Consider the following 15,186-nt stretch of genomic DNA (forward strand, 5'->3'; position numbering starts at 1 on the left):
AGATTGATAATAAGGAAATCAATCACTCATAATATTTATTATGCGATTAGCCATGATTACAGTGTCTGACGTCATAACAGCTCAATGTAGGTGGTGCCACTGCATGCCCAGACAAGTCTGAACATGCCAGGTGTTGGCGGCACTCTGTGCACAACACGACGAACTAGACGTGTGGACACAGGCACGCAATCAGACCAGGAACAGGAGAGAAATGATTTTGCATTGCCGCACAAAAGGAGGCTTAAGTAAACTCCAGAAATTTCTTGTAAAATCAGACTTGGTTTGTCAAGTTGAATGCCTGCTCTTATTACAGGTGAGCACTGGGTCAGTATTTATATAATGATTCCTTCTAGAATCAACGCTATTTTTTAAGTTCCAGCATATCGCCATTAGATGAAGCAATTGACACACCATAGGACAGCTTATAACGAAGAGTGAATGCAGGGCACGACATCGCTTCATCCAATACGGTGAAGGGTAGGAAATTAAAAACATGGCATGAAATCATTGGCAAAACAGTTATAATGCTGGCCCTGCCTTCCTTTCTTCTTCCAGCTCCCTGCATACATCTGGCCTTTTAGTAGCATGAAGGAATTTAACGAAATTCAGCTAGAAAATTCAGCCAAGAAATGAAGGACCCTGGTATCATTTAAAAAAAGAAACTTGAGAGTGCTTGAGTGAAAAACCTGAAAACTCACATTGACAAGGGAATAACGTAAGGGCTCTTCTTACTGTGTAAGATTTTGGCTCATATTTCAACTTCCATTGCAATTTCTGAGAGCAACAGAACATAGAGGATGGTTGTCTAGTTGAAGCAAATAGGTCTCTCTCTGTAATGCAACCACTTTTTCTTCTTTCTACAATTCACACATATGTCTCTAGCAAAAAGAAGAAAAAGTGCCTTCCCATCTGTCTTGTAATAAACTATGCATCACAGCACAAATGACATTTTTTTGGCTTGCTTGACCTCAATGTCATCAGCTGCTGCTGCAGAATATCTGTGCCACACATGATACAGTGGTTCCCACAGCCAGCTGTGATGCCACGTTTTAACACAATTCAGAAGTACGCCAATAAATTGTGAACTAAGATTTTAGTTTCTTGATGGTACTGGTAGTAGGTCACAATAATCTTATACCGTTGAAGTGCATTACCTGTGTATTAAATGTGAGGTTGCCAATAATGAGAGAGGTGTAGGGTGTAGCCACACTCGTCCACCGGGAATCGTCATTGGAGACATTGACGGGGGCAAAGCGCACAATGTACGACAGGTTTGACTGTGGGGGCAGGTGCAGTGGTGGCAACCACTTCAGTGCAATGGCATCCACTGCTGCGTGAAGCACTTCCACACCATACGGAGGGCTCACCATGCCTGAAAAATGTGCACAGAACAAGAACACATCAAAGATCCTTGGAAGAAGCGCACTTAAACCAACAGACTCTCCGATTTGGGAAACAGTTTTCAGCAAACTTCCGTTGGGTTGCAGTTATTAAAGCCAGATCGTCAAATTATTTCCAAGCGCAAGAAATTCCTCATTAAGGAATCAAATTTTCCATCAAAACCCTTTAGTGAGAAATGCTATATATATCATGCTTATTCAAAAAAATCTCAATGATTACCCTTTTTAAAATGCACGAGGCTAGAACTGCATTTTTTGTGACTGCTAACAATTGCCTAAGAAAGATGCGCACTGTTTGCAAAAAAAACTTTGTGACACAGCATTAGCTGTATAGTGTGCATTGAAAAGGGCTGGCACAGTATACCACAATTTCCCTGTGCCATGATGTCAGGTTTATTGAAAGAGCCACACAAAGAGAATGTGAATGGACCTGAGCCACCAACACAAGGGTGGGAAAGTGCTCATGGTACATAAGGTAGCATTGCTTTGCAGTAGTTACATTGTGCAAAAAAAAAAAAATATAGATGACTCACTTTGTATTCCCTTTTCATCGACACCCTTTTCTGGTGTAGTAAGAAGAATGATGAGGGATGGAACAGAAAAGCCTTGTTCATTTGCAGCCACAACGTAGAAGCTGTAACTTGTTTTTGGCGTCAATTTATCCACAATGGCCATAGTTGTTGTCACATTCACTTCCTGAAACACGCAATGTGATAAAAGAAATTTACTTACTCCAATATTACAAAGTTTTCATTAAACCTTGAGCCATTATTCATCCACAATGATTATTATAAAGTATAAATAAAGTCTCAGCAAAGATTTCTTAGCAACTCTTAGGCATGTAACCATTCTACAAGAGGGATTAAATGCAAGTGCCCATATATTTAACTGAAGGGAGGGGGGACGTTAAATTATGCTTGCAAATTGCCATTACCATTAAAATGTGTTAAGATGCACATTTTTTTACGAATAATACTAGTATGTAATGAGTAGCACATGGGTTCCCCCCCATTACACACCTTTCTCTACTTACGAAGCCATGGCCACATCCCAATTATCGGTAACATGCTTGTAGCAAATAAAAAGCTTTTTCAAGTGCACAGTGCCATCTAAGATGCTAGCCTTTCTAATCAGAGTAGAAATGTATGTCCTCCACTGTCAGGTACTCATTAAATCAGCAATTGTAGCTATGCTGCTGTTGGTACTTCATAGTACCACTTTTTCATGTGAGAGGAAGAGACACATTTAAAATGCCTCTTGTGTACACATAATGCCTGTCCTTTCGCTAACAGTCTACTTCTGATGTGTCTTAAAAATTGCGAATTTCCCTCAGGTACTTCTGAGATAAAATTATTACATAGTGCAAGCCGTATCTTAAAGTAAATATTCTACCTATTTTGACACTAGATGGTCGCAATTGTTAACTATTTTATTCAGTAATTAACAAAACACCAAAACCTAAAATATATTTTGGCATTTTACAGCATCACAGAATGAAAAACAGCAGCAGTTTGGGTAAATATGGCATCCAGGGGGGGATGAAATTGTCATATTAATTCCCTGTACTCAAAGAAAAATTTAGACCTTGTTTTAGTGACAAAATGCAATAAAAACAGCAGAATAAAGCAAGATATTCTCTTTTCTGCTATAGTGGCTGCAGCATATTTTAGAGAGATTATTTTGATTCAAAAAGCACATATCTAGTTTACCGTACTTCACATGTTCCAAGGAGCTGACAAAGAGAACAGCACAGCAATATTATAAATAACTGGAACGCAAATTATTTCAAGGATGCCCAAGCTCAACAAAAAAGTTCCTGCATTCAAAAAAGAGGAAAGCTGAACTAATTTGAATGATATGAAAGAAGCAATAAATTTTAACTAAACTGTTGGCATTTGCAAATAAAGTATCTTTGTCTTTGAAGTGAACAACAGGTAAAACAAATGTTTAATGGCTTGTGAAATGAAGGAAATATCTCAATATATGCACTGCAATTGCCAATATATAAAAGAATGTGTTCAAAAGGTTGAACTTTATCATTGATAAACTGTGGTAAATCTTCTAGGTCAAGGAAGATGATTAGCAAAATGCAGAAGCCGGGGATGTAGGTCCTATTAGCAAGAAGTGCACTTTCATACACACCTCTGCAGACTGTGAGACATGGCAGACTGCTATACTCGGGGACAACTTTCTGTGGCTAAGTAGCCAAGGCTACAGAGTCATGTCTGCACAATGGAAAACAGTCCCTCCAGAAATTTCGCAGACCATACTCTGAATTATTCACATTATTATATCAAGATTATACTACAATGCTAACCAGTACAGCGTTAGTATGGAGCATTGTAATATTAGCATAATACACTGTGCACATGCCTATGGCTACGCTGCCTGTAAGAAATCCTACAACGTGTATGCGGTTGCATCTGCTGCCCCACCCCCCCGCTTATTTCTGCATGGTTTTGCAATGCGCTTCTTTTGGCAACCTATGTCATGTGAACTACTAATTAGTCACGAATTTACTATGTTCACATAGGCCTCAAGTGGTGCAAAGGAACACATTTCTGAGTAGTTGGTGGACCAAAACTATTTATTCAACATAAAGGCAGAACTGAAACCAAGACTGTAACCGAGACCAGATATGCCTGAGCTACTTGGTGTAGTAACAATGTGAGGAAAGCCCCACCCTCACAGCCTTGGATGCATAGCTACAAGAAAGCTGTCCCCGAGTATAGTGAAGGGCTGTTTATTTGTTTTCATTACCCGCTTGGGGCGGTCCTTGGTTGTGTAAGCTTTTTCAGTGCATGTAAGGACACTGACATGAAACAATCCATAAGCATCACAAAAAAGATCACATTCTTACTATCGTGGAAGTTCAGCCACAGTTCCATCACCCTTGTAAAATGAAAATCCAGACCACATTGTGCTCTGCCCTCTGGCACAGCCTAGCACAACTTAATGCAAACATGACAACCTAGTTTTTAAAGGTGAACTTGTATACTTTCATTTTCATATGACAGCTCCCAATCTCACTTCCACTACTTTGTTTTTATTGGCAATAGCACTTTCTTCTACAAAAACTGCTGGACAATCATTTTATCGTGGAAGTTAAGGTGATAGTGCAGCTTTGAAAGGACTACCACAAACCCGATAACTATAATTCTAAGATTGTATACACGGTTTTTCATTCAAGAGTGTCAGCAATTTTTAGAAATAGGCTTTTCGAGTGGGTTACCTAGCAGGCTGGTTAACTAATATCACATAGTAATATTATATAGTCGAGGGTCCCGGTGCAGTCTTATGACTATGGGACCCTCGTCTGTATTTTTATACATTTTGTAAATATGTTCAATCTAATAAACTTTCACTTTCACTTTCTAAAAGCTTTTTACTTGAAGGCCACCATATGTAATAGTCATATCAGTTTTAAAATTTTTGAAAATGTCATCCTCATCACTGCTGCACACAAGGAATTTCGGGCTGCACTCAAGTGAAAACGAAACAGAGCGGCAACAGACAGTGCTAACCACACCTATAAGCATGTGGTGCATAGCAGTGCACCTATCCCATGGTCACTTTTCAGAATGCCAAAGTAAAGGAGCAGCAAGAGGGTGAGTGCATTACAGGTGCACAACTGTGCAATGTGCATTTTCAAAAATTGCTGACAGCTTGCTGACATAAACTGAACTGCTAGGTGAAGAGTCTGGGTGAGCAGCAGGGAAACCAATGATGAAGAGATAGATAAATTTTTTTACCTGTGTGTACTCTGCAGGGTGGGGTGGCACTGTGCTATTGATGGCTTCATACCTAATCTGATACTGTGTTGTTGTCACATTGCCTGATGGCGCATTCCACACAAGGTGCACAGAAGTGGGCGTTACAAATGTCACATGGAAATCTTCAGGTGGACCAGGAATGATGTCTTTACCTTCTTCCATACACTGCATGAATAAAAAAAAATTGAAAATCAATTGCAAGGACTATTTAATAGTGCTAGAGAAAAATTTTTCCCAGGTCACAAAACTATGACATGATGAGCAGGATCATTCTGAAAAATGTGAACAAAGACTTAATGTTCTTGCACTGTTCCCGTCCATGCAACTACTATCTAAAGACTTCATTATAGTAAATTCCGTTACTCCGAATTACAGGGCCACACTTCTCATGGCATGTATCCAGTAGTGCAATAGAGTAATTGCATGTATCTTTTTGTGAAGACACTGCGCCATATCAGCATCACTTGGTTAGAGTGAACATGATATAAAGCACATGGAGGCATAATGCCACATGAAGTGAGGCACGCACATAGGCAAGGTAAAGTTAATTTGTATTCCCAATTGAAGTTGACAATAAGGTATCTGACAAGCACTAAAATTTAAAACAAAATATGGGTGGTTCAGCCACAACTGTCACAGGGCCAACTAAATGAGCTCTGCCAAGGAACACCAGCATGGAATTGGCAAAATGCTTCTAGTAGTATTTTTACATGCCCACCTATAAATGAGTTAACTTATGTATTGAGCTCTAAATGTAAAAAGGGTACTCCATGCGGCCACGTTTGAATTCTGCATGTAGTGCCCCCCATCACAGCTCCCTCTCCCACTGAAGAAGCTGTGAAAACTGTCACCATAAGCAGCATCATTACCATTCTTTTGAGTAACCTAACACAATGAACATAATACCAGCAGCTATGCACCTGCAAAATGGGCGCAGAATACCAAAAATAACAAAAGATTAATGTATAGGGATACAGGAAAAAAATGTGCAATTAACTGCAGCCTACTTGTTAAATGGATACCAATGCTTATTGTACACCGACAGCCAGTGTCTTTCACATTGTACACAATGCAGGCGTGTTTCTCAAGACCTTCTACAGGCAAGTCACTGGTCCTGCTCATAGGTCAGAACTCGTACAATGCTCCGCTAAGATACACATTGTATGGCAGGTGTTTCTTTGGCACACAAAACCAGGTCAAAGTTTCTTCTGATAAAGCTCATTTCTCACGAGTGGTCTGCAGCCATATAATTCAGCTGTGTCTAATGCCGGCCTACCACTGCCAAGCTTTTCATTCCCTCAAGATTATCAGTTTAACAGTATTATCATGCACCTGCATGTAGTGGCTGCAAGCTGTTATCCTGTCATGAGAATGTTCATAGCTAAATAACGAAATGCTTGCATTGAATGTCACTGCATTATATCACTGAAGAAAAGCAGTCAAACTTCGTTATGACACAAAGGTAAAAAAATCATAAAATAAATTCCATTAGAAACACACACTGAAGCAACACAGTTTATTCATTGAAGAGGTGGCAATTTAGGCATTCTTATTAGAGAATATGGGAGACCCTTTCCAAAGATTCAGCGCTGTTCTTAATCTTTGGAACAGCAATAATGGTGGCCATAAAAAAAAGCGCCAGTTAGGTTGGCATCACCACACCATCAGCATACAATGACAGCAAGCCAAGCGACGGCTAGGGTGGCTTTCCCTCATTACAAACCTGTGGCACGAAAAATCATATGTCACAGCAAAAGCTATTGCAGTTTAAACCTCCATGACAGCCAACATGAGCACATAGGATGGTTATTGCTAGACTACAACCGTCCACGTCGCTGCTTCCATGGCACTGTTGGCAAGTGCGAGATAAAAGCACACACATGATCCAGAAACAGTCATTCAAGCAGTCATTGTTCTATAGATCCGTTTTACGGCTAAGCTTGTTCGACACACGTAAAGTAAGAATTGCATGTGTTTGTTAAAAATATCTAGCTCTATATATTGCAAATAACGTGTAACAATCATGTTTGTTTTTGAGGTTCAACCTGTAGTGCAAAAGATAGCAAGCCTTACAGATGGTGGTCACCAGATTTAAGCAGGACCAAGCTAAAATTTGCCCAGGTCATAACATATATGTTACATAATCACAGATAATCCTGCACGCTACAATCTGAACATCACCATATAAGGTGCTCAGAGCACTGAGGGTAAATAAATACAGAAATAAATGTGTCTGCTTGAAACAAGTGACGACTATAAAACTATTGCAACCGTCAGGGACTCTGACTCATTCTGCTCTACATGCCACTGTGTATGCCCATTCACTAGAGTTGTACTACACACCTTGAGCACGGCACCAATATCCCTGGAGCAGACAAGGGCAGTGACATCATACTTGCTAAGCGAGACTTCACCAGCACAAATGGGCAGACATTCATCGCGAACCCCATATCGCTGGCAACAGGGCCGGTGGTCACGCCCGCCTGCACCACATCTCAGCAGGGTGTGCATCTCATCCAGACACAGGGGGCTCAAGTACTGCAAGTCTGCCAGCTTCATCTATTCACCCAGGAAGAAGGGGGATGGGACGAAGAGGAAAGCAAGACCAAGCAATGATTAAAATTCTGTGCAGCAGCTCCCCTTAAAGCATCCAACAGATGCTTGAAAGCACTTAAAGTGCAACTAGCAGCTATGCTTACCCTGAATAGTTTTGTTGGCAGTACATTTTTTGTTATTTTTACAATATAAGCCGGACTGCTTATGTCTCATACATAATGGTGCATGTGCGAAGTACAGCATGTTCACCATCAGTGCAGTGATGCATACTGACAGATGAGCCCTTTTACAGATTTTTTGCACTTCGTGGCCAGGTCCCTTAACACTTATCTTCTTTATGCCTCAATACACCTGAACAGATACTGATTTCATGAAATATATTCACAGCTGACCTACAGATGAAGCAGAAGATATGAAGACGTGTCTGTGTGCATGGAGATATCTCAGTTAAGCATGTTATAAAAGGCACACCTTAATTTATCTATCATACTTTTAAGCCAGCCACTGAAGCTATCAGTTTATCTTGCTCGTAAAAAATTACAAGAGACTTAATCCAGTTACAACAATAGCAGAGTGCTGAACATAGCATAAGCTATACCAGCCTTATTTTGAATTATTCATGTGAGGCCGCGTGGTTGTCACGTGGCGTCCCAAAACAGCTTAGCCAATCAGTGCGATGGCACACGCAATTCTAATGCTCAGCTTGGGTGCTCCTTAGTAGTGCTTCTCAGCCCACCAAAATAAGTCCTTTTGTGGTTATGAAACACACCACTCAGAGCGACAGCTGATGTAGTCAAGCCATCTTTACACCTGGCTATAAATACAAATGGTCACACATACTGCACACTTGGCTGAATGAATCATTAAAACATTACCTCTAGAGTGTGCAACCAACTGCCACTCTGCATGACCAATACTTGGCTGTGCTGTTGTTGCAAACGCTTAGAAACAGTAGAATGGGCATGACCCAAGATACCATGGCTATTATTAATTCTTCACTGGCACGGCTTACATACACACACACACACACACAAAGAAAGAAAGGACTTATAATGCATACAATATTGTATGTAACATTTCCTACACTTTTTTTATGGCATTAAGAAAATCTTGATCCCGTGTTCAGGGGTGACAAGCACAGAGTGACCCTTTTTGGACTGGTAAACAAGACCACTCTTAATCAATTTATAGTGAAACAGCATAAGCCTTCATGGACAGGCATGAATATGACAGAAGATAGGAGATAGAGGCATTTCACAGCTAACTAAAGCGCTGTCATAAACAGGGATTTGATGTGCATCAGTGAACAAATAGCATCAGCTTGAGTGCAGCCATGTGGATGAAGAGAAACAAACATAAGCTTATATATTCTAAGGCTTGAAAAGCATCTTCATGCTAAGCTACAAAGAATAAACAAAAGAAAAATCTGAATCCCGAGGTAACAAATAAGAGCTGCAAAGTAACATAACAACGAAAGTCATTCAGGGTTCTTGTATATTTTGCAACATTACAGAGAAGCACTTCATGCTGGCATTTAATTGCACAATTAACTTCCTTTACAAAAATAAGGTAACACCACCCAAAACAGATAATAAGATAAGGCCAATGACACAGCTTACAGCCCTTCCAGAAGTGCTAAAGAACACAATGCCACCTAAGTGAGATCAGACATACCTTATAAGAGCAAAGTGGCATGCATATGTCTTTGACCTTAGCGTTAACACAACAGGCAGTCTCGTTGTACCCTGATGGCGTATCCAGTGGCTCAGGTTCAGGATCCTGAGTCCTCAGCACAATGCGATCAGAGCCTTCACTCGTGCCATATTTGTTTTCAGCCACAATAAATACTTCATAGCTGCAAGAGCAATAATATGCATTGCACACAAAGCACACAAAAAATATTGAGAAAGACAAGCGTGCGAGGGTAGCAGTTATGAAATAAGGTAGCTGGATCCTCCACACTTCCCACACAAGTAGACATAAAAAGGCCAACATAAATTGCGATAACTAATGTAACCAGTAAAAACTGAAATGTGCAGAATTATGCTGTTTGCCTCAATTAACATTACTTCAGGAGGTCCTTTATTACTATTTGTTCATTAAATATGATCTTACTTTCAGAACCAATGCGTCTGGTCTTGTAGTTTCATGTAGAGCATTTATTCAGTGAGCAAAACCACTTGCATGGAAACAGTAGATTAAGATATTATAAGAGCTTGCTAATTTTAATTCTTTCCAATCTATAGTGCAGCCTGCACATGACTACAATGTTAATGCTTACTCAGATGATGGCTCCAGCCTGTCCATAAGGTAAGGAGGCTTTACATTGGGTACAGCAAAATATGGTTCAAAGTCATCTCCAAGTCTTCTCCAGAAAAGTCCATATTTTGTCACAGTCTCGGGTAGTTTACTGAAATAAAAAATGCGCCATGTGAAATTAGATGCAGGTGGATTTCAATTTCTACACGCATTATGCTCAAGGTAAACCACTGCAAAGCATGCACACACATAGCCCGTATCACCACTAAGTGATTTCCTACCTGGGGGGTTTCCACTTGAGCACAGCCCAATTCTGGCTGATTGCAGTGACTGTGAGTTCCTTTGGTGGGCCAGGCAGCACGCCGTAGTGCTCAAGCAGGCAGCTACCATAGAAGGGCATGTACTCAAGGCACCGGAAGTGACGGTAGTCAACACGCATTACACTGCCCTTGCAGAAGCCAAGACATGCCTCAGGCAAACCTCGGCGCCGGCAACAGCCAGTGTGGTCCACACCATCTGCCATGCAGGCAAAGGTCACGTTGGCCCATGGTGCACAGATCATCACATCTGTCAGCCTGTGTACACATAAAAAAATCTCGCATGAGGCAGGAGGAAAATGGAACCTGAATAAAGCAAGCCATGAGTTGCTTTTTAGCACTCCATCAAGTGCAGGTTAGCGCATCTTTGCTTCAAGGAAACCTGTGTCTGGACATTTGCGAAGCCAATCAGAATGAAATTATATGCAACCATAGCCTTTGAAAATCAAGATGAAATGAAAAAGAGCTGCTGTACTCAACAATGACTGAACCACACCTACATACAAGACCTGCATGGCATTAAATCAAGCTTCACAACTTTCAAAGAGCTTATATACCCGACATGCACATTGCTTGCTCTTCTTTCAGTCCTCATCAGTTTCAGCATCATTAGTGGCTGTTTGCTGCAGCTCAGAAGGAAGCTGGCCTTAACTTACTGGCTTTCTTATCATGGAAAAATAGTAGATGGAGTCACAAGAGCACCATAAGAAAAAAAGGCAAAAAAGATGCAGTATGAAGTATCATAGACAAAGTGTCATAAGTAGCTACCATCGCATTGATAATACAAAAAGCAGACAGAAAGGCCACAGGAGCAAACAAAATTTCACATTCAAGAGACATTGATTACGACTTCTTTAAGCTAATATAGTAAATGCAACATGCAGCCAAGTTACAAAAACAAAGCATTTGTGGCAGGTTACACTGGTGAATACCTTTTGACTCAAGAATTTGGCAACACACAGACACATTCCTTTCTTTTCATTGTTGCACAGTGCATGACACACACATATGTGACGTGATATATTGAACTATATGCGAGTTACTACTTCATGATGCACCATTTTCTGCAGATTATCACCATGACCATATAAATGTTTTGAAAACCACAACAAAAAGCTCATTCTATCTTTTTAAACCAGTCGATGCAGATCAAATGTCTCTTTATACTGATGCTACACCGCAAGAATATGTACGGCACAGAAAATTTAACCCTCTACTAATTATGACTAGATACTGACTTTTCACTGAAACCACAAGACAGCAGGTTAGTCCCATCCAGCAAGGGCTAAGACACAGTATCCAGCACTTTATTGGTCCACAGAGGCAATGACGTTCAATTTTATACCCTCTGCTGGTGCAAAGGCAACTATAGCCAGCCAAAGACCACCGGCCAAGGGTAAACGGTGCAGGTGTATGGGGAAAGGGGGGGGGGGGGGGGGGAGGGGGTGACAGAAGACGGCAATGGCTTCTTTTTAGACATTGGGTAAGGGGGTGCAAATTTTGTTCCATAATCTTTCCTGCTGCCCACAAAACATGAACAGGTGCTACCATGAACTTTGATCCCCTCACTTATAGAGGAGAGACACCTGCACCCCTACTGCTTACAAGAGTACCTTAGAGCATGTCGGTGCATTTGAAACATGAGCTACCAAGTGCAACAGGACAAGGACAATTCACTACATCTTTATGCATTCTTAATATCCTTGTCCCTTACGCTACATAGTAATTCCTGTCATGCCAGTCAATGTAGGTCGTGAGAATAAAATTATATTGAATGCAGGATTATCGGATGAAATCTAAAAACAGTGACTATGATACACGCAATTACTTAGTGGAAGTGAATAGAGAACTGCTTGCTCTGAAATCTGTATAACTGGCATCTGAAATGGCGGTCAAGTAGGTGTCTTGAGAAGCTGACTGAAAGTCCAGAGGCTCCATTGTTTCTGTTGCAGCAAGAACTGCTAAGCTCCTACCTGGATAAATGACCCACTCATCTCCGTAGGAAACTGAAGGAGAGATTGAGTGCCAGGCAGCAGATCCCTTGTCAAAACCCACCTCAGCTAAAGATTTCCAAGGCCCAGTTAAAACTTGAAATTGCTTTGTCTCCTAACAAGTCAATGATGTGAGTGGGCAAATTACTTCTTTACAACTAAAGAAAGTGTTTCTCCACCTAAACTTTTCTTCCAAGTTGTATAAAAGTGCAGGATTGTATGCAGGTCAGGATGAAAGCATGAAAAATCACTAAATAGCACAAAACAAATTTATTACAAAACACATAAAGAACAAACAGGTTCCTGCTCCACTCTGCTCTTTTACTTTAGGAAAGAAGTCAGCAGAAAGTATACGTTCACCATGCGTGCTTTTTCATTGCATTAAAGCAAAAACTAATTCGACTCAAAGACTCACGTGGTTTCATCTGCCCGGCTAGGATCACACATGGTACGAAGGCAACGCTCCTGCTTGACACCACGCTTGACACAGCACCCACGCACGTCTGGTATTGACAGCAGTGTGTCATTGGTTGTGATATTCTCAGGGGTGGGCAGGTCGAAAGACGGCTCGGCACCTAGCGTCAGTGTGCGCACCGCATATGTCGGCAGGCTAGTGCCATGCATGTTCTCTGATGTAACTGTCACCTCATACATGGTAACTGGCTTCAGGTTGCGCAAATTGAACATAGTCTGGTTACCATCCACCTGCGTAGAGGGAAAGGCAAAAGGCTCAGATAATGCAAGCAAATACTTGCATGGCAACTAGGCCAGCTAATACAAATAAAAATCCCTTTCTCATGAAAATGATAACAGAATGTATCATCAAAACAAATTAATGTGCGTGGTGTCAACAGTAGTGACCCATATCACTTAATCTGCGCGTGCCTGCAATGCACCCCCTTCAACAAGATGATCAAGCAATCAGGCACACACATGTGCTTGCTCCTGGGTTACTTTAGCATCTAGCCTCCCTTACAAACTATGTGAGTGAGACAGATTCACTGGCAGGCATGTCACTTCGAAAGCCACACCACTGTGCATGAAATAAATTGGTATATGCAATGCAGCCTTCACTTTTTGCGTGAAAGTTGCTTGTCATGCAATATCTGAAACTGGAAAACAAGCAAATAAATAAGGTGGCATGACATCTTATGTACAGTCCTGAGCAAAAGTGGTATACAACACTCAGCCAGTGGCAGTGCTCGAAAAACTGCATGCCAACTTTATCTAGCAACAGCTATCTAAGATCAAGACAATAGTGGCAGTACCCCATTCGATCCCCATGCACGTGTCACTGTCGCTGTCCCTTATGCTGTCGCTAGATGGCATTTCGATGCAGTTTTCTCGAGCTGTGTCACTGGCTCAGTGTTGTATACCACTTTTACTCACGACTGTACATCCATATCTGTACTGTGCAGTGTTTGATCCCAGCACAGTAACAACATGCTGAAAGAACTAAACTACACAAAAAAATGCGCCAGAACCCATGCAACAAGGAAGATAAGCTAAATGAGATGTGAACTGTTTATAGTATTTGAGATTATTTTAGAACAATGTCAAGTCTACATACCTTGATTGAAAATGCTTGTGTCGTTCCGACAGTAGAATCTTTGTCTGTCTGTAAAGTACAACAAAAGGAAAGAGGAAAACATCGCAGAAAAGAATTTTAAAAACGGGCAAGTAGAGAAATAACAAATAATCAAAAACGGATTCCACAAGTTCCTGTCGTATTAGGAGTTATACGAGTGTCCCACACAACTTGAACCAGGCTCCGAAAAGGGTGATGCATATTTGAAGCATAAGGCTAATGAAGTGCTGCTGGCAGACCCCTTCTGGCAACTAGCAGTATCATTTATTCCGAACTTGTTCATTAGCAAGATGACTGAGTTAAAAATTTTACTAAAGGCACTGACATACTTTCAATCAAGAAGCTGTAAGAAGTCTCAAGAAGCCCCAGTAGTGCAATTTTCAAACACAGCCTAAAAATGCAACACATGAACACAGCATGCTAAATTTAACACATGCATGTCATGAGTATCTGGTTGGCACCTCCTATGCATGGCAATGTGGCAGAAAAAAACAAAGCTGTTTTCACAAAACTTCCATCTCCAGGTGCTTCTTATGATGCTCTAATAGTCTAATTAATATTTTTGGGACATCATCATCAGAACAGGGGACAACTAATTTCAAATAAAATCAGTTAGCAAGAAATTCCTGCCTGCAAAGGGGGAAAGTTTATAGAGCTGCGTAAGATTCATTTTTGTAAAACGCGCCTTAGTACTTCTAAAAGACAAGTTCAATCTATGTGGTATACCTGGAGCATCAATATTAAAATATGTTTACCGGTTAAAAAAAAAAGGAAAAGAAAGAACTAAAGTCATTCAATGAAACTTGAGTTGGAAGTGTGTGTAAAGTGCTTAGAATCGTAACAAAAGGGTTGAACTGAAGTTATTGTCAGCATGTACCGATTTTAGAATTCTCCCCCCCCCACCCCCCTAAACCAAAAATAAAAATAATCCCCTTTGCTCAATAGCACAAGCGATGAAAAAGACTTGCTTCATTCTTTGGTGTTACAGCATCCGGATCAAAGCTCTGAAGTTCAGTGATGTTTATGCGGAAATGTGAGACTTCAATCTCCTGGTGTGGCGGCATCCACCTGATGAGCAGTTCTGTTGGAGACACGGGCTCTACTTCAAGCTGCTTTGGTGGCCCTGGCAACAGCTCTGAAATTTATTGACCAAGGGCATGATATGAAAACCCATAAGCATGTGCAACCACCGTGACTGCGAGAATAAAACTAGCCTCGCCATGGAAGTTCTTCCGGCAAACTTTTCAGGTGTTTACTTTTATACACAATAAAATACATATTGTTGGCTAATCTATAAAAAGT

At 40.9% G+C, this 15,186-nt stretch overlaps 1 protein-coding gene across 3 annotated transcripts in view; it reads right to left on the reverse strand.

Annotated features, from left to right (window-relative positions):
- The window catches only part of LOC146203716 (Ig-like and fibronectin type-III domain-containing protein 2), a 199,893-nt gene that overhangs the window by 20,306 nt on the left and 164,401 nt on the right, over window positions 1-15,186 (reverse strand). For all 3 annotated transcript variants that reach the window (XM_084588880.1, XM_084588881.1, XM_084588882.1), the window contains 10 exons: window positions 14,853-15,019; window positions 13,867-13,914; window positions 12,712-13,001; window positions 10,270-10,563; window positions 10,011-10,139; window positions 9,404-9,584; window positions 7,517-7,732; window positions 5,153-5,338; window positions 1,934-2,096; window positions 1,155-1,372 (listed from right to left, as the gene is read on the reverse strand). In XM_084588880.1, the coding sequence (XP_084445006.1) occupies window positions 1,155-1,372; window positions 1,934-2,096; window positions 5,153-5,338; window positions 7,517-7,732; window positions 9,404-9,584; window positions 10,011-10,139; window positions 10,270-10,563; window positions 12,712-13,001; window positions 13,867-13,914; window positions 14,853-15,019 (1,892 nt within the window). The remainder of the gene's footprint in view (window positions 1-1,154; window positions 1,373-1,933; window positions 2,097-5,152; window positions 5,339-7,516; window positions 7,733-9,403; window positions 9,585-10,010; window positions 10,140-10,269; window positions 10,564-12,711; window positions 13,002-13,866; window positions 13,915-14,852; window positions 15,020-15,186) is intronic.

This window comes from Amblyomma maculatum, chromosome 1, assembly GCF_055883805.1.
Source record: "Amblyomma maculatum isolate TAMU_Amacu chromosome 1, ASM5588380v1, whole genome shotgun sequence".
Taxonomy (NCBI): domain Eukaryota; kingdom Metazoa; phylum Arthropoda; class Arachnida; order Ixodida; family Ixodidae; genus Amblyomma; species Amblyomma maculatum.